General features: G+C 42.0%; 2 protein-coding genes across 2 annotated transcripts in view; one reads left to right on the forward strand and one right to left on the reverse strand.

Annotated features, from left to right (window-relative positions):
* The first annotated feature begins 545 nt into the window (after nucleotides 1-545).
* LOC309713871 (uncharacterized protein) overlaps nucleotides 546-26943 on the forward strand; it is a 74619-nt gene continuing 48221 nt past the window's right edge. Inside the window, exons 1-2 of the mRNA XM_082545780.1 lie at nucleotides 546-689; nucleotides 1349-1454. Coding sequence (XP_082401906.1) covers nucleotides 1437-1454 — 18 coding nt within the window. The 5' untranslated portion in view covers nucleotides 546-689; nucleotides 1349-1436. The remainder of the gene's footprint in view (nucleotides 690-1348; nucleotides 1455-26943) is intronic.
* LOC309713879 (uncharacterized protein) overlaps nucleotides 20339-26943 on the reverse strand; it is a 90577-nt gene continuing 83972 nt past the window's right edge. Inside the window, exons 2-3 of the mRNA XM_082545803.1 lie at nucleotides 22371-23553; nucleotides 20339-22007 (exon numbers count right to left, since the gene is read on the reverse strand). Of these exons, the coding sequence (XP_082401929.1) occupies nucleotides 22372-23553 (1182 nt within the window). The 3' untranslated portion in view covers nucleotides 20339-22007; nucleotide 22371. The remainder of the gene's footprint in view (nucleotides 22008-22370; nucleotides 23554-26943) is intronic.

Genomic DNA, 26943 nt, shown 5'->3' on the forward strand with positions numbered 1-26943 from the left:
TAAGCGATCTAGGCAGCTCTGTTTTGGAAGTTCAGTCCATGCTAGAAATGTGTTTTGGAGTTTGTACGTGTTTTGTTTCTAGGGGCCACCGTATATATTTATATATAAACATATATAAATAAAACCACTTGTTTTTACATTAGTAATTACTTTTCTGCATAATTTTATATTATTGTTAATAATAAATTAATTAAAGCAACAAAACAACCTGAAGTTCAGGTTCGGAGCCGAAAGAGTCGGTTCTTTTTAGTGAGTCGAGCCGAAAGAGCTGGTTCTCTAAAAAGAGCCAGAAATCCCAGCACTACTCTCTCTGCAGCAAAAATGCATTTTCTGTGTGCAGCCGAGTCACGTGACCTCACAGTAACGAATCCCAGCAGGGCAGGAAGAAAGGGGCGGAGCAAAGTGCGTCTGCCGCATAAGAAGAGGTGTTCGCACAGACAGAGCTGCTTTTTCATCCACAGCAAGTAAAGAAGTGAATCTACGGGAGAGAAACAAACCAAAGCATCGATCATAAACCACTACCAACGTCTGGATCGATATCTGCATCAATCTGCCCACCCTTGTCTCCTGGATCGGAGCTGAGATCAGCGTGAACCACGTGGGTCTCTGCTCCCTGATCTGTTTCCTGTGTTTGGAAAGAGTTCCAGCTTCATCACGGAGTTTCTCTCGGTTTGTGGGCTCATCTAAAGGTAAGCACCGAGCTAACTTTACTGTGAGTTCAGTTCATGTTGAGTTTAGCTCCTGAATGAGGTCTTCTGCTGCTCTCCTCGGTGTCTGTTCACAGTTTATTGTGAACACGTTGAGAGAAGAGTGAGAGAGTGTTTGGAGAAAAACACCAACTAATCATTAGCTCAGCATGCTGGGAGAAGTTGGAGCAGAAAAGTCTTTTCACTGATAAAAGCTCATTGATCAATGACCATGAGTACCTTTCACGAACAGTTTGGGGAATGGCTGCAATCACAGCATGAGAATGAGAATTTGCATATAAATGATGAAGGAACTGACCTCCCAGCCCATTGTTCCTTCAGTGGTGCTAGTTTCAGTCATTATGTAAATGTACTGTTTATAAGGTTGGAGTCAGCTGAGACTGAAGACGTCACCTGGATGAGTGATGAAAATTTCTCCTACTGAAAACTTCCAGATGAACAGAATCAAACTTTGGGGAATGGTGGAGTTTGGAGAGAGGCATCCTTGGGTCTGGAGAGACTTGTGAAGTGGTGATCAGGTGTTTGTGGAAACCACAGGAGGAGCAATCAGAGTGAAATTTGTACTTTGTGTTGTCAGATATGAGACACTTTGACTCTTCAGTGCAGTGTGGAGCCTAACAAAGATCTGTTTTGTGTCCCAGCTGATCAGCAGGAGGAGAAGAGTCTGACGGAGCAGCAGAGGAACATTTTCAGTCATCTGGACTCAGCTGAGTCACTACAGAGGAAACAATGAGCTCAACACAGGAGGTGAAGAAAATATCACAGTTTCACCAAATAATCAGTCACGTCTAAAACTCTCATCCTCCCAACCTGTTATATGACTGTGTTGTATTTTATTGTATGCTATGTTTTTATTTTATATCTATTATGTTTACAAACATCAAGAAGTCACAAGCAAAGGGAGACCACACCATAGCACATGTTTACATAAGATAAGATAAGATAAGATAAGATAAGATAACCTTTATTAGTCCCACACGTGGGAAATTTGTTTTGTCACAGCAGGAAGTGGACAGTGCAAAAGTTATGAAGCAAAAATTTGAATACAATTAGAATAAATACAGTACACAACTGTACAGAATAGAATAAAATAAAATACTATATACAGTAGAATAAAATAGAATAAAATATACAATAAGATAAAAATAGAATGCAAATGCTATATACAACTGAGTAAAAATACAACGATGCCAGAAAAGATTATTGCACTTAGTGTTATTGCACATGTGTGGATGTGTGTGTTTGATCAGTTAAAGTCTTTATTGTGGAGTCTGACAGCAGTGGGGAGGAAAGACCTGCGAAATCTCTCCGTCCCACACCGTGGGTGCCGCAGTCTCCCACTGAAGGAGCTGCTCAGTGCTGTCACAGTCTGCTGCATGGGGTGGGAGATGTTGTCCAACAGGGATGACAGCTTAGCCGCCGTTCTCCTGTCACTCACCACCTCCACTGGGTCTAGGGGGCATCCTAGAACAGAGCTGGCTCTTCAGATCAGCCTGTTCAGTCTCTTCCTGTCCCCAGCAGAGATGCTGCCGCCCCAGCAGACCACACCATATAAGATAGCAGAAGCCACCAGAGTTATAGAAGGTCTTCAGGAGTGGGCCCTCCACTCCAAACGACCTGAGTCTCCACAGCAGGTACAGCCTGCTCTGCCCTTTCCTGTAGAGGGCGTCTGAGTTATGAGTCCAGTCCAGTCTATTGTTCAGATGAACACCAAGGTACCTGTAGCTGTCCACAGCCTCAATGTCCATACCTTGGATGTTCAGTGGTTGCCGTGGAGAATGCTTGTGCCTGCGGAAGTCTACCACCATAAGGATATTCATCAAAATTATTTATTCATCAAATTTCAAAACCTTTTTAATCACACAAAAAATACATGTGCAAAGCACCACAACAGCAGCCCGATATCAGACAGAACTGTCACATGATATTAAACATAATGAAGCGGTTCATTATAATTTGTAGATTCAAGCTGCGCTTCATATTTTGACCAGCAGATGTCACCAAAGAGGACTGTGTTGAAAAGTAATGACAGTTTGTTCCACGACTGCATTTCACTGGGGGAGGGTTTTGATTATCGATTAAAATCGATTCTAGGTTGGATAACGTGATATTGATCCATTAAAATCCTGAAACGATTTTTAAATATGAATAAATTTTGCCTGAAACGCCAGAAACACCAAACAGCTAAAACAGTAAATGAGAGCAGTTACACGGATTCTGCACAAAGACGTAAACAAAGACGTCGGGGCTGAAAGCCGGCAGCTCACTGATTCTGATGTGTCGGCGGGTCCGCCTCTTATGTTTACATCTTTTTTGGCGCTAGATTCTGAAGGTGCAGGTTTTGTCACTCTCCAAACATACTTGACTGAACCAGCAGCAAAAGAAGACTGTTGTTTACAGCGCTGTTGGGCGCTGTTTCTTTTTTGATTTTGTTTCTTTGTTTCTTTTTTTTCCTTCCAGCAACAAAACCTCATTTCTGCTGTTCAATACAGAACAAATGTAAACTTTTTAAAATTATGCAAAACATTTAGCTGTGTCTCTAATAAACCCTCTGTAACTTTGCTCTGCTTCACTTCAGCAGCATCAGGTAATGTTCATATGTTGATTCATGGTTTTCTTTCGTGTTTGATCCACTGCAGAATATTTTTATACTCAGACCAGGAAAATCTCCTTCATTTTTTTTCTGTTTTATCCTCAGTTACTTTGACACAAAGGCATCTGCTGTGATGCTTACACCTCTGATGAAGTCTCACAAGTGTCAGCTTTCGTTTTAGAAATGTAAAATATGGATATGTACTGATAGGTAATGATCAGAATTCTAATATATCTGATTGTGTGACGCAAAATTTCCCCGAATCGAAATCAGTGACGATGCCCAGCCCTACATTTCACTCACTGCCTGTGTTTGTATATCTGTCACTGCAGGACCAATATGGAGCGAGAAGTCAGCGCTCTCAGGAGGCTGACAAACCTCACAGAACAAAGGGGAAGAAGAAATACACCTGTGACGAGTGTGGAAAATCTTTTCCCTGGGCGCGTTCCCTAAAAAGACACCAACTCATCCACAGTGGAGAGAGACCGTTCAGCTGTGACGACTGTGGAAAGTCTTTTACCCAGTCTGGAAGCTTAAAAACACACCAACTGATCCACACTGGAGAGAGACCGTTCAGCTGTGGAGACTGTGGAAAGTCTTTTACCCACTCTGGAAACTTAAAAGCACACCAACTGATCCACACTGGAGAGAGACCGTTCAGCTGTGGAGACTGTGGAAAGTCTTTTACCTACCCTGGAAACTTAAAAACACACCAACTGATCCACACTGGAGAGAGACCATTCAGCTGTGATGAGTGTGGAAAGTCTTTTACCCAGTCTGGAAGCTTAAAAACACACCAATTCCTCCACGGTGGAGTTAAAGCGTACAGCTGTGAAGAGTGTGGGAAGGATTTTCTTAAGAAGGATTCACTACAAATCCATCAGGTCATCCACACTGGAGAGAGACCGTTCAGCTGTGACTTGTGTGGAAAGTCTTTTTCCTGGAAGAAAGCCCTAAAAAGACACCATCTCATCCACAGTGGACTTAAAGCGTACAGCTGTGATCAGTGTGGCAGAGCTTTTACTCACAGTAGCAGCTTACGGAGTCATCTAGTTACCCACTCTGGAATTAAGGCATACAGCTGTGACATTTGTGGAAAAACTTTCAGCCATGTAGGGTACAGAAATATTCACCTACGCATTCACACCAGACATGATGTGTACAGCTGTGATCAGTGTGGTAAACTATGTTTAACAGGCACAGAGTTACAACACCACATGTTTACCCACACTGAGGAGAGACCTTATAAATGTGACCTGTGTGAGAAGACTTTTAAATCTCCACGTTACCTGAGACGACACCAACAGATCCACATAAGAAAGACTTTCCAAGTGCAGTTACTGTGAGGTATTTTTATTTTTATCTCGTGATTTTAGTCTGACTGTCTGAAACAACTGTTAGCAACATGTTAGCATTTCTGCTGCATGGAAAAGCAGCTCTGAGTGATTATTCAGATTTGAATTACAGTATTTTAGTGGTAGCAGTTGAGAATTACATTAGTGTTATTGCAGTATTGTTTCTATTATAGTTTTTGCAACACATTAAGCTGAGTATTATAAAGCAAACAGTAAATGGATGTTATTTTATGTCTTGTCTTTTCTTAGTCCTGGATGTTGACACAGATAATGTTTTGTTTTTTGTTTTTTTTCAGGCGACGTTCGCGATAAAAAGTAACGTTGCGTAGAGACAAAAGTGGACGAAAGAGAGGCAAACTTGTGGCTCCACAACTATAATTATAACGTAACATAGACTATATGATATAAAGGATATTGTCACATCTTGAGACTCAGGTAGGCTGTGGTCTGTAAATGATGTCAGTTGGTACTAAGGGACCCACATTGTGCAAACCAAATATCTCCACGCTATTACACCAGCGGCAGGATGGATCCATGCTTTATGTTGTTTAAGACAAATTCTGCCCCTAAAATCTGAATGTTGCAGAGATTGAAAAATGTTGCCTGGTTTGATGGGTCTCAATCTTTTCTTGGCCACTTTTGTTGATCTTGAATGTAAAAGAACCCACCCATCACGTTAATCACACTCTAGAACTTGTTTTAACATATGGCATAGAAACTGAACATTTATAATAATAATAATGGATTGGATTTATATAGCGCTTTTCAAGGCACCCAAAGCGCTTTACAATGCCACTATTCATTCACTCTCACATTCATACACTGGTGGAGGCAAGCTACGGTTGTAGCCACAGCTGCCCTGGGGCAGACTGACAGAAGCGAGGCTGCCATATCGCGCCATCGGCCCCTCTGGCCATTTAACAGTGTTTCCTGTAAACCCACTCTTGTCTTTTGCTAATACAGTGTCTTGCAAACATATTCGGTCCCCTTGAACTTTTCTCACATTTTGTCACATTACAGCCACAAACATGAATCAGTTTTATTGGAATTCCACGTGAAAGACCAACACAAAGTGGTGCACACGTGAGAAGTGGAACGAAAATCATACATGATTCCAAACATTTTTTACAAATAAATAACTGCAAAGTGGGGTGTGCGTAATTATTCAGCCCCTTTGGTCTGAGTGCAGTCAGTTGCCCATAGACGTTGCCTGATGAGTGCGAATGACTAAACGGAGTGCACCTGTGTGTAATCTAATGTCAGTACAAATACAGCTGCTCTGTGACGGCCTCAGAGGTTGTCTAAGAGAATATTGGGAGCAACAACACCATGAAGTCCAAAGAACACACCAGACAGGTCAGGGATAAAGTTATTGAGAAATTTAAAGCAGGCTTAGGCTACACAAAGATTTCCCAAGCCCCTCTGCTTTTTTAGGCCCCTCTGTCTTCCAGTTGGGATTCGTGAGGCAGACACTGTGTCTACTTTTAAGATTAGACTTAAAACTTTCCCTTTTACTAAAACATATAGTTATGACTAGACAGGTGACCCTGAATCTTCCCTTAGTTATGCTGCAATAGGTGTAGGCTGCTGGGTGGTTTCCCGTGATGCATTGAGTATTTCTTCCTTAGTCACCTTTCAGTCACCTGTTAAAAGGGAGATTTTCCTTCCCGTTGTCACCAAAGGGATTGTTGGATTTATTTGTATGTATTATAGTAGGGCAGGGGTCCCCAACTAAAGTAGCAGGAGGTCCACTACCTCCATGATCCAATAAATCTGGGGTCTGAACAGTTTAAATGAACCAACAGAAATATTTTCATTCATTTTTATATAACATTTATTTAGCAATATATATTTTTGTCTGGAAACTCCTGATCAATTATTCATTTACCCATTAAATCATCTGCTGAACAGACAATCCACTTCAAGTACTAACTATAAGCAGAATACAATTTAACAATAACATTACTTTTTACCACATCTGTTGCACATGCAACATTAAGGTGTCTTGATGCATGGTCAGTCATCCACGTAAGTAAATCCCAAAATGTTGATTCTATTCATCTGGAGGTAACATTTCGTCACTCATCCAAGTGACTTCTGAAGAAGTACATGAAAATAGAAGAACCATCTCTGAATCGAGGAGGGGGCCTAAGGGTACATCATTCACCATCTTACAGTGCTGGGATTGCAGCCATTCCCCAACTCTCTGTGAATGGTACAGAATCAACTATTTTGGGAGAACATTTAGGTACAAGCAATTTACCACAAAAAGACTAAATATCCAGGAAAATTGAGAAGAATTTTGAGCTGTGCGGTAAACATGTTTGACAAACCTAACACATACATCTATCCATTCCATCCATTCGCTTCCGCTTATCCTTTTCAGGGTCGCGGGGGGTGCTGTCATAGGGCGAGAGGCGGGGTACACCCTGGACAGGTCACCAGTCTGTCGCAGGGCCAACACACAGGAACAGACAACCATTCGCACTCACATTCATTCGCACATTCACACCTAGTGACAATTTGGATTATCCAATTAACCTATCCCCACAAGCTGCATGTCTTTGGACGGTGGGAGGACGGTGCTTTATTAGCTGCTTCGGTGAAAAACAAATCAACAATGCAAAAAATAAATAAAAATAAAGTGTCGGCAGTATAAAAGAGTGTAGAGTAGTTTATGTTTATGGTGTGGGAAATGAGTTAAAAAGCAGAGTGGCTTTGGGAACGAAGGTGGCTCTCCTCCTCTCAGTCCTGCAGGAAATGCAGCGGAGGCGTCGCCCAGAGGGGAGCCACTGAAATGCTGGGTGAAGAATGTGAGACATCAACAATTATGTTATGATAAATTACGTAATAACTACAACAGAAGACTGACCTTTGTGGGGATGCTTGGAGCTTGGGTCCATTAGTATTTTCTTTTACATGCTTCCTTTAGCTGCATTATTCAGTCTTTTAGTGACCTGTCTTATCATTTCTATGCTGATGACATTCAGCTGTATATGTCCTTTAAGCCTAATCAACTGGATACACTGTCCATCCTAGTCCAGTGCTCAACCCAGGTTTCTGATTGGCTTTCTAACAATTACATTGTTTTAAACATGAACAAGACAGAGACCATGATCATAGCATCTCCTGATCTATATTCTAAAATCATTCAGGTTCTTGGCCCTTTCTGTTTTTCTGCTGAGCCAAATATTTGAAATCTTGGAGTAATATTTGACTCTTCTTTGGGCCTTGACTCACACGTAAAGTCTCTGTCTCGTTCCTGTTTCTTTCATTTAAGGAATATTTCTAAACTGCGACATATGGTCTCCTTAGCTGAACTGGAAAAAATTGTCCATGCATTTGTGTCATTGCGTTTAGACTATTGTAATTCCCTGTTTACCAGCTTGGATAAATCATCTCTGTACAAAATGCAGCAGCCAGACTACTAACTCGCTCTTGCAAGCGAGCTCACATCACTCCTATTTTATGTTCTTTACATTGGCTCCCAATAGATTTTAGAATTCCCTTTAAAATTATTGTTTTAACGTACAGAGCAGTACATGGCCAGGCACCAGATTATTTATCCAAGCTTCTCACAAAATACACTGCTGCTCGTTGTCTCCGCTCACAGGCTCAGAGTTTGTTGGTTGCTCCCCGAACACGACTGAAGATGAAAGGGGGCGGAGCCTTTCAGTCTGTGGCACCAACGCTGTGGAACAGTCTACCTCCACAACTACGTTTGGTTGACTCTGTGGAATCCTTTGAAAAGCAGTTAAAAACTTTACTGTTTAAACAAGCTTTCTGTTGACCAATGCTTTTTACATTTTTAATTTACATTTAACCTGTCACGGTTTGCGGGGCAAGCCGTGTGGTGATGTAGAAAAGGACCCAAAAGGCGGCAGCTGTGGTGCAGGTGAGTGTTTATTGACAGGGGTGTAAGTACAAACAGCGGTGGCGACAAAACATGAAACCGGAAACCTAAACTGGGTAAACTAATAAGACAAACCAGAATGAGGATGCAGGGAGGTCCGGAGAAATACATACGGGGAGACGCAGGGAGACCGAGGGGAAACAACACAGACGAACCAGCAATTACCATGACAGAAGACACAACTTAAATACACTCAGAGAACACAGGGAGATTACACACAGGTGGGGAACACAGGTGACACTGATAAACATAACGAGACAGGGCAGGAGTGAACACAACATGACGCATACTGACGAGAGACTGTCAAAGTAAAACAGGAAGTACACAGAGGTTCAGACAGGAGGAGAGAGAGCACGGGGAGAACACAGACATAACAGGCTGGGGGAAACATGGAATAAACACAAAGAGAGACGAGAGCTCATAAATACACAGAGGGGCACAAAGGGGGTAAGAGTCACAAAGGGAAAACACTTAGGGAACACCACAACAGGACACCTCAGAAAACATGGCCTAAATAAGGAGCGAAAATACAAGGAAACAAGAATACTGGGCCAACATGGCCCAGGACCATGACATAACCTCTATATTGTGTATATAATTTGCTATTTATCGGACTGTTTAATTTAATCTTTGTGTACAGCGCTTTGTGACTACCTGTCTATGAAAAGCACTTAATAAATAAACTTTACTTCCTGTGAAAATGAGTCCTCTACCATAGTCATCCACTAATTGTCCTTTGCTCTTCTCCCTGTACTCCAGGGTGGGCAACTCCAGGCCTCGAGCACCGGTGTCCTGCAGGTTTTACATCTCACCCTGGGTCAACACACCTGAATCAAATGATTAGTTTATTACCAGGCCTCTGGAGAACTACAAAATACATTGAGGAAGTAATTTAGCCATTTGAATCAGCTGTGTTGGATCAAGGACAAATCTCCAATCTGCAGGACACCAGCCCTCGAGGCCTGGAGTTGCCCACCCCTGCTGTACACCAAATGCTGCACCTCCAACCACTAGTCTGTCAAGCTAGTGAAGTTTGCAGATGACACCACTGTTATCGGCTCATCTCGGACAGGGATGAGTCTGCCTACAGGATGGAGGTTGAACGTCTGGTGTCCTGGTGCAGCCGCAACAACCTGGTGCTAAACAATGACAGTGGAAATTATTGTGGACTTCAGGAAGCACACAGCCCCCACATCATCCTGACTGACACCCTCATCACCACTGTGGACTCATTCCACTTCCTGGGTACCACCATCACCCAGGATCTGAAGTGGGAGCCCACCATCACCTCCGTCATTAAGAAAGCCCAGCAGAGGATGTACTTCCTGAGGCAGCTGAAGAAATTCAACCTGCCAACACGGACGATGATGCAATTCTACACTGCAATCATGTAGTTTTCTCTGGTCCCCTCCCCAATCAGACCAGGAGTGACATGTTTAGCCGCATGTTCTCCTTAAATTGCTGGCTGTCTGAGTGGTGTCCCAGAAACGATGTGGGCTTCATAGATAATTGGCAAACCTTCTGGAGGAAACCTGGTCTTGTTAGGAGAGACGGCATCCATCCCACTTTGGATGGAGCAGCTCTCATTTCTAGAAATATGGACAAATTTATTAAACCCCCCAAAATATGACTATCCAGAGTTGGGACCAGGAAGCAGAGTTGCAGTCTTACACGCTTCTCTGCAGCTTCTCTCCTCCTGCTACCCCCCCAAAAACCCATCTCCATAGAGACTGTGTCAGCTTCCAAAAAGACAAAAAACAAACTAAAAACCAGCAACAAACAACTTAAACATAAACAATCACAAAGAAAGAACAATACAGTATCCACATCTGAACCAAAGAGTAAAACAGTGAAATGTGGATTATTAAATATTAGGTCTCTCTCCTCCAAGTCTCTGTTAGTACATGACTTAATAATTGATCAACAAATTGATTTACTCTGCCTTACAGAAACCTGGTTGCAGCAGGATGATTATGTTAGTTTAAATGAATCAACACCCCCGAGCCATTCTAACTACCAGAAATCTCGAAGCACAGGCCGAGGGGGCGGTGTGGCAGCAATTTTTCACACCAGCCTATTAATTAATGAAAGACCAAGACAGACTTTTAATTCATTTGAAAGCCTGATGCTTAACATTGTCCACCCCAGCTGTGAAACTCAGAAACCAGTCTTACTTGTTATCATCTATCGTCCACCTGGGCCTTACACAGAGTTTCTGTCTGATTTCTCAGACTTTATATCTAATTTAGTTCTGAGCTCAGATAAAATAATTATTGTGGGTGATTTTAACATCCATGTAGATGCTAAAAATGACAGCCTCAACATGGCATTTAATCTGTTATTAGACTCAATTGGTTTCTCTCAAAATGTAAAAGAACCCACCCACCACTTTAATCACACTCTAGATCTTGTTTTAACATATGGCATCGAACCTGAACATTTAACAGTGTTTCCTGAAAACCCTCTCCTGTCTGATCATTTCCTGATAACATTTACTTTTACAATAATTGATTACACAGCGGTGAAGAGTAGACTTTATCAAAGTAGATGTCTTTCTGAAAGCACTGTAACTAAGTTTAAGAATATAATCCACCCACTGTTATCATCTCCAATGCCCTGTACCAACACAGAGCAAAGCAGCTATCTGAACGCTACCCCAACAGAGGTCGATTATCTTGTTAATAATTTCACCTCCTCACTACGTACGACTCTGGATACTGTAGCTCCTGTGAAAACTAAGGCCTCAAATCAGAAGTACCTGACTCCGTGGTATAATTCTGAAACACGTACCCTAAAGCAGATGACTCGTAATCTGGAGAGGAAATGGCGTGTCACAAATCTAGAGGATCATCATTTAGCCTGGAGAAATAGTTTGCTGCTTTATAAGAAAGCCCTCCGCAAAGCCAGAACATCTTACTATTCATCACTGATTGAAGAAAATAAGAACAACCCTAGGTTTCTCTTCAGCACTGTAGCCAGGCTGACAAAAAGTCAGAGCTCTTTTGAGCCAACCATCCCTTTAACGTTAACTAGTAATGACTTCATGAACTTCTTCACAAATAAAATTTTTATCATTAGAGAAAAAATTACCAATAATCATCCCACAGATGTAATATTATCTACAGCTACTCTTAGTACCATTGATATTAAGTTAGACTCTTTTTCTCCAATTGATCTTTCTGAGTTAACTTCAATAATTACTTCCTCCAAACCATCAACGTGTCTTTTAGACCCCATTCCTACAAAACTGCTCAAAGAAGTCCTGCCATTAATTAATTCTTCGATCTTAAATATGATCAACCTATCTCTAATAATCGGCTATGTACCACAGGCCTTCAAGCTGGCTGTAGTTAAACCTTTACTCAAAAAGCCATCTCTAGACCCAGCAGTCTTAGCTAATTATAGGCCAATCTCCAACCTTCCTTTCATATCAAAAATCCTTGAAAGAGTAGTTGTCAAACAGCTAACAGATCATCTGCAGAGGAATGGTTTATTTGAAGAGTTTCAGTCAGGTTTCAGAGCTCAGCACAGCACAGAAACAGCTTTAGTGAAGGTTACAAATGATCTTCTTATGGCCTCTGACAGTGGACTCATCTCTGTGCTTGTCCTGCTAGACCTCAGTGCAGCGTTCGATACTGTTGATCATAATATCCTATTAGAGCGATTAGAACATGCTGTAGGTATTACAAGTACTGCGCTGCAGTGGTTTGTATCATATCTATCTAATAGACTCCAATTCGTGCATGTAAATGGAGAGTCCTCTTCACACACTGAGGTTAATTATGGAGTTCCACAGGGTTCAGTGCTAGGACCAATTCTGTTTACATTATACATGCTTCCCTTAGGCAGTATCATTAGAAGACATAGCATACATTTTCACTGCTATGCAGATGACACCCAGCTCTATCTGTCCATGAAGCCAGATAACACACACCAATTAGTTAAACTGCAGGAATGTCTTAAAGACATAAAGACCTGGATGGCCGCTAACTTTCTGCTTCTTAATTCAGATAAAACTGAGGTTATTGTACTCGGCCCTGAAAATCTTAGAAATATGGTATCTAATCAGATTCTTACTCTGGATGGCATTACCTTGGCCTCCAGTAACGCGGTGAGGAACCTTGGAGTCATTTTTGACCAGGACATGTCCTTCAACGCACATATTAAACAAATATGTAAGACTGCTTTCTTCCATTTGCGCAACATCTCTAAAATTAGAAATATCCTGTCTCAGAGTGACGCTGAAAAACTAGTTCATGCATTTATTACTTCCAGGCTGGACTACTGTAATTCATTATTATCAGGATGTCCAAAAAACTCACTGAAAAGCCTTCAGCTAATCCAAAATGCTGCAGCAAGAGTCCTGACAGGGACTAGAAAGAGAGAGCATATTTCTCCTGTTTTGGCTTCCCTTCATTGGCTTCCTGTTAAATCCAGAATTGAATTCAAAATCCTGCTCCTCACATACAAGGTCTTAAATAATCAGGCCCCATCTTATCTTAATGACCTTGTAGTACCATATCACCCTATTAGAGCGCTCCGCTCTCGCTCTGCAGGCCTACTTGTTGTTCCTAGAGTATTTAAAAGTAGAATGGGAGGGAGAGCCTTCAGTTTTCAGGCCCCTCTTCTGTGGAACCAGCTTCCAGTTTGGATTCGGGAGACAGACACTATCTCTACTTTTAAGATTAGGCTTAAAACTTTCCTTTTTTCTAAAGCATATAGTTAGGGCTGGACCAGGTGACCCTGAATCCTCCCTTTGTTATGCTGCAATAGATGTAGGCTGCCGGGGGATTCCCATGATGCATTGAGTTTTTCCTTTCCAGTCACCTTTCTCACTCACTATGTATTAATAGACCTCTCTGCATTGAATCATATCTGTTATTAACCTCTGTCTCTCTTCCACAGCATGTCTTTATCCTGTCTTCCTTCTCTCACCCCAACCGGTCGCAGCAGATGGCCGCCCCTCCCTGAGCCTGGTTCTGCCGGAGGTTTCTTCCTGTTAAAAGGGAGTTTTTCCTTCCCACTGTCGCCAAAGTGCTTGCTCATAGGGGGTCATATGATTGTTGGGTTTTTCTCTGTATCTATGAAGCGCCTTGAGGCGACTTTTGTTGTGATTTGGCGCTATATAAATAAAATTGAATTGAATTGAATTGAATTGAATCGAGTCCATCCTCACCTCCTCCATCACCGTGTGGTACGCTGGAGTCGCCACCTCTTACAAACAGAGACTGCAGTGTTTTGTGCGCTCTGCTGAGAAGGTGATTGGCTGCAGACTCCCATCTCTGCAGGACCTGTACACCTCCAGGACACTGGGGCGTGCAGCTCGGATCACAACTGACCCTTCTCACCCTGGACACAGTCTGTTTGACCTGCTCCCCTCAGGCAGGAGGCTCCGGTCCATTCGGACCAGAACCTCTCGCCATAAGAACAGTTTCTTCCCCTCTGCTGTTGGACACATGAACAATAACCGTATGACTGTTCCCACCACTAACACATGACCCTACGCTGTGTTCACTGCATCTGTCCCATGCACTGATCATCACCTGCATTCATGTATATTTCAATCTGCTTATCACTTTTTTAAATGTTTTTATTTATTTATTTTACAGGCTGCATCACGCCTGTTCAAGAGTTGCCCACAGATGGCAGGAATAAAATCTCCGCAAAAATTTTCTGGGACAACTTCACCTGTTTCCAAGGTGCATGGAGAGGATGAAAGAATTCACAAAGCAGGAACTCCAGCAACACTTGAGGGAAGATGAACAACTTTAATAATTGACCAACGCGTTTCGGCTTGTGGCCTTCATCAGGGTCATAGTAAAACATTGTAAAAATTGCTTAAATAAAAGACAGGAAACAGAAAAAACTTCAAATTAACCAGTCAAAACTTCATAGATAGGTCAGCTGACATATAATAGATAGGTATTGGTTAATTGGCTCACGCCCAAGTAAATACCAGACTAGATCATTACTGATGAGGAGGAGGGGGGTGACATAACCCCCATATGTCTGAAAATAACACATGCATGAAATGCATAAGGAGGATGCTATAAATATACACACGGGTTTTAAAAAAAAAAAGGGGGGGGGGTGGTCGTTAATGGTAAAAGCACGTTTGAATTAGAAAACAAGACTACAGGAAGGAATAAAATCTCCAACTACATACTAAACGAAAAAATGTTTGGCTGCCCAGACAAAACCCTCTTGGGGTCCAGATTTGGACCAGAGTCAGGGGATTGGGGATCCCTGTAGTAGGGTCTACCTTACCATGTAAAGTACTTGAAGGAGACTGTTGTTATGATTGAAATAAAACCCAACTGAAAAACTAAACACACTAACACTTTGTCACAAATTCAGCAGAGAGAAGTCCCTCGCTGTGCACACAGAGCCGAGAAAAGAGACGCTCATGTCTGTTCATTTCTGCTCTGTTTGATGAAAACTGTGTTACTGAGGAACAATGAGAGGACTCAGCGTGAGGAGTTGACACTGCAATAACAATCACACATCAACATACAGAAGATTGTTTCAGTGTTAGGTTTAGTGAAATTTGAGGTTAATGGTGTGCCTCAGACTTTGTAATTCCTGTGTGTATGACTTATTTAAACATTCTCCTAAATGCAAAACAACGTTTACCTTTTAAGACTAAATAAATCTGAAAGCTTTTCCATCCTAAAAGAGTACAACAATGTGTAGTTTATGATGTTCTAAAAGTTTCAGCAGCTTTTTGAATTTGTCACATGTGTGGAAAGGTATGAGTGAGTCTTTGTATCGTACTGTGAGTGATGCTCGTCAGCACACAAACCCAGAGTTTCTCTACAGGAACACAGAGAGAGTTATTCCCTGTACTGTAAGGACACATTCAGCATTGTGCAGTAAATCCAGATCACCGAGTTAAACGATTACATGGATGTGAGTGTGATCATCAGAGCAGCACTGATCAGTGTCAGGTTATAATGACCAAGATGTACACAAACACTAAGTTTGATATTAAAATGTGTGAAGTGTAAATTCAGCCAAAGCCTTTAACTGGGCTGTGAAAAAATACAAAATAACAGTATTTAATGCTGAGGTGGTGTCAGCTGTATAATATAATTCTGCATCCATCCTAGTAAGAAGGAAAGGAACCACTGTATGTGTTTGTTCTTCACATGCCGTTAACTGAGAATGAAGTCATTTGGATGAGTTTTTCTTGTATTTTGTTCATCTCACATCTCTTATTCGCTTCCATATGAGGGGTTAGTGATGCCCAAATTTGTCGATGGGGTGTTTGTCGATGGGGTGAAGCAGGGCAGGCAATGAGCGGCTGGCATCTGACAATGTTAGTACCACATGATCTGCATATAAAGTTATGATGGGTTTCACAGTTACTAATTGCAACGGCTAGTGGCTCCATAGCTAAAGCAAAGTGCAGGGGGGACCGCAGACCCAAATGTAAATGGAGTCGTTTTCCATATGAGTGTAGCAATAGCTCTGGCCTTGGATGTGAAAGGGGAAGTCTTGCAGACTTTATGAAAAATTCCACGACACCTTCATGATGGAAAATGGCTGAAAATAAAAATGGCTTTCATTTTAGCCAGCTTCTCATTTTACAAACAGTCTCCACTGAAATGCAGCCAGATGCTGCTCCTTTTCTCTCATTCTTCAATTGTTCTCGAAACTCTTTTTCTCTCTCTATTGATCTGTGTACCTGGTTTGTACCACTTCACTCGCTGTGTTTAGAGCATCTCCTCCCTTTCTCCTTTCAATTAATCATATGAAGCTAGGTTGTCTTAGTATGTGATTTGCTGCATGGTGAGCCGTCAAACTGAAGTCTAAAGTCTGCCTGCATGAATTTTCAGCAGAACTGAGAGAGATTATTTGGCTCCCCCCGACAGAAGCCTGTTCATCTCATTCGAACTCTGCTCATTACATTGTGTTAGTATGTTAGTAATTTTACTGGATGGAAAAGCAGCTCTGAGTGATTATTTAGATTTGAATCACAGTTTTTTTAGTGATAGTATTTGAGAATTATATTACTCTTGTCGTATCATTAATTTAGTATTATTATTAGAGATGGCACAATACCACTTTTTATGTCCGATACCGATAACCATATCATAAATGATGATAAATTTGGAAATCTGCTGATACCGATATAAATCCAATATAGCGTATTTTATAATGAATAAACATTTTTTTATATCTTGCTGCATTTTGTACAAGTTGCTACTCAAAGTTTTAAAAAAAACAAGCAAAACTAACTATTCTGTTATACCTTTATGCAAAAAATACACTACACCCAAAATATTTCATAGTTCAGCAATACTGATCAATCTATTAAACTTAAACCTGCACCATCCTCCGTATTCTGTTTTTTTATTCAGTTTTTAGTGGATATATTAAGCAACCTAACTAATAGGGTTGCAAATTCCCAGGAAAAAAAAGGGGAACCATCCTCCCCACCCTCAACCTCATAATGCTTAACTGACGTAATTGTCTTTAATTTAATGCACATGTAAAAAAAAAAAAAAAAATGCACAGAAATCAGTACTTTTTCTACAATAATTACATAGATTCAACATCTTTCTTCAACAGAATTGTAGACTACATAGATGGTATCTTTCCAAAGGAAAAAGTACTATAGCTTACTAGGGTATATTAGACTTAATAGTTACTATATACAGTAATGGACTTCTATACATTGTACATCAGATAAAAACTTTGGTTGTAAGATCCAGATATGTATTTAATAAAAGCTACACATGAGAATAAGAAAGAAAAGTATGTCTTTGTACCGCCTTTTCCCTGTTCATGCCCTATCGGCCCCCCTGGCTAAACTTTGCTAGATCCGCCCCTGCACAGTTACCAGCCATCAGAAAAGCTGATCAGCTGATCATTGATCAGCTCCATGATTGACACGTAGTGCTCCGACGTGCTAAGGTTTTGAGCTCGGTTTCGCCGTGTCGCAAGTTTTGTGAGGTGCTTTTGTGATATTTAATGGATCGGATTACATTTTTTATTTCTCTCCAATATCCGATCTAGTAATTTAGGTCAGTATCTCTCTAATTATTATAATACTTTTGTTACTATTATAGTTTTTGTAGCACATTAAACTGAGCTAAGTGTTATAATGTAAGCAATAAAAGATAACTGGACGTTGGCAAAGATGCTCTTTATTTCAGGCGATGTTCAGGATTAAAATGGTGGTGGGAAAGACTTTCATTGTGACCTTTGTGGAAAAACTTTCAGTCATCAAAAGACCCTAAAAATACATCAACGTAGACACACTGCAGACAAAATGAACTACTGCAAAGAATGTGAGAAAGGCTTCCCCAGACCAAAGGACTTAAAACAGCATGAACTCATTCACAGTGGGGTTAAAAAGCATGTCTGTGATCAGTGTGGGTCATCCTTCACCACTGCAAGTCAGCTCAAAAGACACAAACATGTCCACACAGGAGAGAAACCATACAGGTTTAGACACTGTGACAAAAGCTTCTCACAAACAAGACCAAACGACACATCTGTCTCCTCCCCGTCTGAGCTCGCCACAATATGTTTGGCTATACCCTCTATTTTTGGTAATTCCACGCATTAAGAGGCCCTAATGCCCGTGTCTCAATCTCGCGTCTCATAATGAAGTGAAGAAATATTTTTAAAAATTATTTGAAGGCAATAAGAGAGTGTTACAAGCATAGTGCTAAAGAATGTAGCCTCATGGGCAGTGTAGTCCGTGCTGCAGGGAGAATGGACTGCCATACCCGTGATGTGTCTGTGAGCGAGGAGGGAGAAAAAGGAGAAAAGTACGAGTTGTCATAGAGCAGAAACAGGAGCTGGAAGCATGTAAATACAATAATAATCACTGCAGCCAAAAGCCCAGTTGTAAGTACGTTATTAAGACTCGACTGTACGCTGTGTTCGTGTTTTCCTCTGAAACAATAAGTTCCGTTGGAGCAGCCTTTCAATGCCTCTCTCTGTCTCTGGATAGCAAACTTGACCCAGACAACAAAGTTCTGTAATCTGTAGTGGAATACATTTTAAAAGTAACCTTCCCAACACTGTTAATAGACCTCTCTGCATTGAATCATACTTGTTATTAATCTCTGTCTGTCTTTTCTCCTGTCTTCCTTCCCTCACCCCAACCGGTTGTGCCAGATGGCCACCACTTCCTGGTTATTTGAGAGTTCTGCTTTCCTGTTAAAAGGGAGATTTTCCTGCCGTTTTCATCAGATTCCACCACACTGCATTTTTGCAGGAAATGCAACTTTTTATATTTTTTATTTAACATTTAATTAACAATATATATATTTGGATTTAAACTAGAACAAGACTTGGTATTATTTAAATGGTATGCTTATGTCTCTGACATTACCCCCAAAAAACTGGACTCATGTCTTAAAAGTTGGTCTGCTAAAGGATTGCCTATATTTGATAGCTTGATTAAAGATGGAAATTTTATTAGTGTTGATACATTGAAACAAAAATACAATCTGGAAAGACAGGATTTATGACGATATTTGTTAATAAGACACTATATAAAGAGGACAATTAGAGTGGTGTCGGACACTAATGTAGATTTGATAGCAATGCTCAAAAAGGCATATAGTGGTGACGTCAACAAAAAACACATTTCCTGTTTGTATACGTTCTTTACAAATAAGATGGGAGAAGGAGGGAGGTGTGTGCATAACACAGGATGAACTGAAATGCACTAGCTCACAAAGATGGAGGGAATTTGGATGGAAATTTTGATTAGGTTCTTTATCACCTCTTACCAAAAGACTCATTATGATGGGAACCCCCCATATGCTGGAGAAAATATGGACACAGACGAGTACATCTCTGACATTTGCAGGCAGAATTTTAAACCTTGGGTGAAACGTGCTCAATGCAGTTCTTAAGCATGCATGCAAATGTTCATTAGTCAGCTGTGAGCGAGTTTTCCCCATTCATCTTTAAATGCCAGATTTTCACTTCAGGAAGCACACAGCCCTACTCCACTGACGACTTGCTGTTGGCCAACACCCTCAATGACTTTTACTGCTGGTTTGATGAGACATCGAGCAGCTTTCACACCTCAAACTAGACACTTTGGTCACTCATCCTCCCACCTTCCCCACTCCCCCCACAACAGAGCCATCAACGCTATCAAAGACTTCACCCACAGGAGCCCCCTTCTCACTTCACACCTATGAGGATTTCACACCACCTTCTCCCACTACAACCCTTCATATTCATGAAGCAGAAGTGAGGACGCAGTTTAACCCTTTAGACCTACTAAATAACCAATTTAATTCAATTCAATTGTAAGGTCTTTATATCAAGCTCTGCTGTGTTCAAGCTATTAATTACTGCGCGCAGGAGAGCCAAAACACACATCAAACATTAAAGTTCAGTTATCCCAGCTTTAACCTTGGGATGCCTCAGCTTCTCCTTTATATCCCCCACACTCAACTCTCTGCATCAGGAAGCTCCTGGCACTGGTCACCCTGGGAGTTTCGTCCTTCTACGCCCCAACAGTTAGCAGATAACATAGTGAAGCATCGCCAAGCAGTTTTCACAAGGTCAAGCTGACACAAAATTTGACTCTGACTTTAAACACTGGTCACTTCAGGTGTTGCTCTGATATACAGGAAATGACATCACGGCTCAAACTCTTTGTCAGTAAACCATTTCTTTATTTAACATGTAAAATTTTGGTTTAACTGTTGCAAGATTTCATTACACAAACAAGCTGAAAAAAAACTGCAGAACACATGGATCAATGCATTCAATAAAAATATAACAGGAAACAGATTTCTTAATCAAACTGCTGGAACAAAGCTAACCACTCAACACAAACACTACAGTAGAACAGTTTAGAAAGCTTAAAATGTAACGAGAGGCACATTTTCATAGGTGCCTAATCAGATCTTTACAGAAGACTCCACCTGAACTCTGTGGAGCCTGATCTCAAAGATTTAAGTCTGACCCTGAAACCAGAAGAGGATCTTTCTGTCTCTGCAAGGCAAGGCAAGGCAAGGCAAATTTATTTGTATAGCACAATTCAACAACAAGGTGATTCAAAGTGCTTTACAGAGACATTAGAAACAAAAACAAATAAAAAGCATGATTTAAAATTGATTAAAACAAGCAAACAAACAAACTAAGTAAACACACACATTTCACACCTGTTCGCGCGATCTGAACCCTTATCGTAAGGGGAGCTACCAGTCCTTCTGTGGACGAGCTACTTTCTATTTTAAATTCCCTGAATTTAAAATATTCTGTAGACCCAGTCTAGACCCAGTTGGGGAGCTACCCAGAGCTCTAAACCCACTTAACAAACAAACAAAACAAACAAAACAGTATATAAAATCAAAACAGATAAAATCAGAAATAGATAAGATCAGTAGTTAGTGTAAGTTTTGAAATTTAAGCTTAAAAGTGTGGATTTGGTGCTTTATTCAAATGCAGCTGAGAACAGGTGAGTCTTCAACCTGGATTTAAATAAACTGAGTGTTTCAGCTGATCTGAGGCTTTCTGGGAGTTTGTTCCAGATATAAGGAGCATAAAAGCTGAATGCAGCTTCTCCGTGTCTGGTTCTGACTCTGGGAACTGATAAAAGACCGGATCCAGATGACCTGAGGGATCTGGAAGGTTCATACTGGGTCAGGAGGTCACTGACCCAGTATGCAGATTCACTGTGATCCAGAGATGGTAATGATTTCAGTCCTGCATCACGCTGATGTTTGCACAGAGGAGATAATTTAGTAAATGTTTTTGAACATTGGTAACAGTAAAACAGTTCCTTCATAATCATTATGCAAATTTTTACTCTGTGAATGGTACTCATGGCCATTGACCAGTGGTTGTTGATCAATGGTCATAAGAATTTGCATATTAATGATGAAGAAACTGACCTCACAGCCCATTGTTCATTCATTGGGCTGGTTTCAGTCGTTATGCAAATGTACTGTTTACAAGATTAACTTAAAAGCGGGAATCAAGACGTAACAGTTTATTTGTAACATGGAATCGTTTGTGAGTGGAGTATGAACTGAGATTACTCAAACTCTTTCACAGATGAAGTTCTCTTTCATGTGTCTGCGTTCATGCTTAGTATGATCACATGATTGCGAAAAGGTTTTGTCACAGTGTCTGCACTTGTATGGTTTCTCTCATGTGTGGACTCGTTTATGCTTTTCAAGCTGACGTGCACTGATGAAGGATGACCTACACTGATCGCAGACATGCTTTTTAACGCCACTGTGAGTGAGTTCATATTGTTTGAAGTGCTTTGAAGTGGTGAAGCCTCTCCTGCATTCTTTACAGTAGTTCATTTCGTCTCCAGTGTGTCTACGTTGATGTATTTTCAGAGTCCTTCAATGACTTCATGTTTTTCCACAAAGGTCACAACAAAAGTCTTTCCCATAGCGATGACAGGGTTGAGAACTTGATCCATCTGTGTTGCTCTGCTTCTAAACAAAGACACAAAGACAGTGTAAGTCAGTCCGTCAACATTTTTATCCTGAACGTCGCCTGAAATAAAGAGCATCTCTGCCAAAGTCCAATTACATTTTACTGATTACATTATCACACTCAGCTCAATTTAATGTGCTATAAAAACGATAAGAGTAAAAACATTAAATTAATACTAGTTTAATGCTACAATAACAGTAATACAATTCTCAAACACTATCCCTAAAAACCTGTGATCAGAGTCTGAATAATCATTCAGAGCTGCCTTTCCATGCAGTAGAATTGCTAACATGCTAACACAATTTGATGAGCAGAGTTGTTTCAAACAGTCGGGCTGACAAGATAAACATAAAAATACATACCTCACAGTAACTGCACTTGTAGAGTCTTTCTGGTGTGGATCTGTTGGTGTCGTCTCAGAGAATGTGGAGATTTAAAAGTCTTCTCACACAGGTCACATTTATAAGGGCTCTCCTCAGAGTGGGTAAACATGTGACATCGTAACTCTGTGTTTGTAGCAAAGTGTTTGCCACACTGATCACAACTGTACACATCATGTCTGGTGTGAATGCGTAGGTGTGTATTTCGCCTCCCTATCCGGCTGAAAGTTTTTCCACAAATGTCACAGCTGTATGCCTTAATTCCAGAGTGGGTAACTAGATGACTCCGTAAGCTGCTACTGTGAGTAAAAGCTCTGCCACACTGATCACAGCTGTACGCTTTAAGTCCACTGTGGATGAGTTGGTGTGTTTTTAAGTTTCCAGGGTGGGTAAAAGACTTTCCACACTCGTCACAGCTGAATGGTTTCTCTCCACTGTGGATCAGTTGGTGTGTTTTTAAGCTTCCAGACTTGCTAAAAGACTTTCCACACTCGTCACAGCTGAATGGTCTCTCTCCAGTGTGGATCAGTTGGTGTGCTTTTAAGTTTCCAGAGTGGGTAAAAGACTTTCCACACTCATCACAGCTGAACGGTCTCTCTCCAGTGTGGATCAGTTGGTGTGCTTTTAAGCTTCCAGAGTGGGTAAAAGACTTTCCACACTCATCACAGCTGAATGGTCTCTCTCCAGTGTGGATCAGTTGGTGTGTTTTTAAGCTTCCAGAGTGGGTAAAAGACTTTCCACACTCATCACAGCTGAACGGTCTCTCTCCAGTGTGGATCAGTTGGTGTGCTTTTAAGTTTCCAGAGTGGGTAAAAGACTTTCCACACTCATCACAGCTGAATGGTCTCTCTCCAGTGTGGATCAGTTGGTGTGCTTTTAAGTTTCCAGAGTGGGTAAAAGACTTTCCACACTCATCACAGCTGTACGCTTTAAGTCCACTGTGGATGAGATGGTGTCTTTTTAGGGCTTTCTTCCAGGAAAAAGACTTTCCACACTCGTCACAGCTGAACGGTCTCTCTCTGGTGTGAATGACCTGATGCATTTTTAGGGAAGCTTTCACAGTAATGTCTTTCCCAAACTCGTCACAGTATTTTTTTCTTCCACTTCTTTCTTCAACGAATTTGTCGGGCTCCTGAGAGCGCTGACTTCTCGATCCACGTTGGTCCTGCAGTGACAGAGATACAAACAGAGGCAGTGAGTTGTGGGAAATACATTATTCTAACCGGCCTTTTATTAGTGGTATTTTGTGACCTTTTATTAAATAAGTAGTTATACTTATTTTCATACACACATTGCAAATGTGCTCATGAGAGTTGGCATTCAGTCTTTTGAGGGTCAATGCAAACACACTTACAGACACAGATAAATAATAGACTTGTTTCTAGGGCAAAGGTGAGAGACATTTGGCCTCCAAAGTGCCTGTACGCCTGCTCAGAGAGATTAGCACAGGATATATATATATATATATATATATATATATATATATATATATATATATATATATATATATATATATATATAGTGATCAGTGAGATGCTTGGCTACAAGTTGAACAGCCACAAGGGGTAGTACCCTCCATGGAGAAGGAGGCTAGAGGGTAAGATCAAAGTAGCACGGAGCGAGTTTAGCCAACTAACGGAGTTGCAGAAAGGTGCAACAAAGAAGGTGCATAAGAAATACAGCAAGCTGTCCATACCTGAGGCCTTGGAAACTGCCAAGCAAAGACTCACAGCCTTGGCCAGCCGCTTGAGGAGGTACACCAGAGAGATAGAGGGCAGGAGAATAAACCAGCTGTTCTCCACAGAACCAGCAAAGGTGTACTCTCAGTGGCAAGGGAACAATAACAATAAGAGAACAGCACCCCAAAGGCTAGAGACGGAGCAATACTGGAAGAGCATATGGGAGAAGGACGCAACCCATAACGGCAATGCTCAGTGGCTATTGGATCTGAGGGCAGACCACAGCGACCTCCCTGAACAGGGTCCAGTAACCATCACAGTGGCAGATATCCAAGAAAGGGTCCCCAGTATGAAGAGTTGGACAGCACCAGGGCCCGACATGGTTCACGCCTACTGGCCGAAGAAGCTGACTGCACTCCACGAGCGTCTGGCAGCACAAATGAACCAGCTGCTAGTTAACGAGAGACACTCGGAATGGCTAACCGAAGGTCGGACGGTCCTGATCCCCAAGGACCCCAAGAAGGGACTGGTCCCCTCCAACTACCGACCAATAACCTGCCTCAGTACTACATGGAAGCTCCTGTCAGGCATCATATCGGCTAAGGTGAACAGGCACATGGGTCAATACATGAGTGGGACACAGAAAGGAATTGGCAAGAATACCAGAGGCGCAAAACACCAGCTACTGGTAGACAGAACAGTCAGCCGAGACTGCAAGACCAGACTGACCAACCTGTGCACTGCCTGGATTGATTACAATCAATCAATCTTTATTTATAAAGCACTTTTCATACAAAAAATGTAGCACAAAGTGCTTTACATAGTTAAAAGCAGCCCACCCCACCCTCCAACTCACTCCCCACACTCTCATTAACATAAATGATGTGAATACACACATATCTCCCCCACACACACACACACACACACACACACACACACACACACACACACACACACTTAAAAAGTAAAAATTGGGCTGGGTTCACATGAGCCAAGTGAGGAAACACTATAACAGGGAGCCGTCTGCACCGGGAGCCGGTCACAGACCGCAGCCTCCAGACTGGGCACACAGCAGGAGGGAGGCAAAGGAGCCCCCCAGCCAGGCTGAGAGGACCCCCAGAGACCCAGCAGCCACGGTCGATCACAGCCCCGGTGCAGAGAGCCCCCTCCGAGGAAACACTGGAGATATGCCACAATAGGCTATATACAGGGTAAAATGATAAAATAAATAAGAACGGGATACAATATAAATATACATATAAATAGAGTAAGAAGATTAAAAAATGAATAAGAATAAAATCAATAAATATTAGGTAAAGCCTAAATTAATAATAAAATAACAGGATAGAATAAATAAGCATAAAATAAATAAACGCTAAGTAAAAGCTAAATTAAAAAGGTGGGTCTTGAGCCTGTTCTTAAAAACATGTACGTTCTCTGCGGCCCTGAGCTCCTCCGGCAGGCTGTTCCACAGACGAGGACCATACCACTGAAAAGCTGCCTCTCCGTGAGTATGTGTCCTGACTTTAGGGACAATCAAAAGGCCAGTACCAGAGGACCTCAGGGTCCGCGAGGGTTCATATGGTAAAAGCAGATCTGAGAGATAAGAAGGCCCAAGACCATTAAGACATTTAAAAACCAATAAAAGAACTTTAAAATCGATCCTGAAACACACGGGGAGCCAATGCAGCGATTCTAAAACCGGTGTAATGTGGGCCCGCCCTCTGGTCTTCGTCAGCACGCGAGCTGCCGAGTTGTAAAGTTGAAATATTCTTCTTAGGAAGACCAGAGAGCAAGAAGGCCTATGACTCAATGCCCCACAGCTGGATACTGGAATGCCTAGAATTGTACAAGATCAATGGGACCCTAAGAGCCTTCATCAGGAACTCAATGGGGATGTGGCGTACAACACTAGAGGCCAACTCCAAGCCCATAGCACAAGTCACCATCAAGTGCGGGATCTACCAAGGAGATGCTCTGTCCCCACTGCTGTTCTGCATAGGCCTGAACCCCCTCAGTGAGATCATTAACAAGACTGGCTACGGATACAGACTACGGAACGGAGCAGTTGTCAGCCACCTCCTGTACATGGATGACATCAAGCTGTATGCCAAGAGTGAACGAGACATCGATTCACTGATCCACACTACCAGGCTATACAGCAATGACATTGGAATGTCGTTCGGACTGGGGAAGTGTAGTCGGATGGTAACAAAGAGAGGGAAGGTAGTCAGAACTGAGGGGATTGAACTACCAGAAGGCAACATTGCAGACATAGAGGACAGTTACAAGTACCTGGGGATCCCGCAGGCAAATGGGAACCATGAAGAGGCCGCTAGAAAAGCTGCAACCACCAAGTACCTGCAGAGGGTCAGGCAAGTCCTGAGGAGTCAGCTGAATGGTAAGAACAAGATCCGGGCCATCAACACGTACGCCCTGCCCGTGATCAGGTACCCTGCTGGGGTAATAGGCTGGCCAAAGGAGGAGATAGAAGCCACTGACATAAAGACAAGAAAGCTCCTTACCATGCATGGAGGGTTTCACCCCAAGTCCAGCACCCTGAGGCTGTACGCTAAGCGGAAGGAAGGGGGCCGGGGACTGGTGAGTGTCAGCACCACAGTCCAGGATGAGACAAGGAACATCCAAGAATACATTGGGAAGATGGCCCCAACTGACCGAGTGCTCAGTGAATACCTCAGGCAGCAGAAACCCAAGAAAGAGGAGGGAGACGAGGAACCATCATGGAAGGACAGGCCCCTGCACGGTATGTACCACCGGCAGATAGAGGAGGTGGCTGATATCCAGAAATCCTACCAGTGGCTGGACAAAGCTGGACTGAAAGACAGCACAGAGGCACTAATCATGGCAGCACAAGA

Source organism: Aulonocara stuartgranti, assembly GCF_965226115.1.
Source record: "Aulonocara stuartgranti genome assembly, chromosome: 9".
Taxonomy (NCBI): domain Eukaryota; kingdom Metazoa; phylum Chordata; class Actinopteri; order Cichliformes; family Cichlidae; genus Aulonocara; species Aulonocara stuartgranti.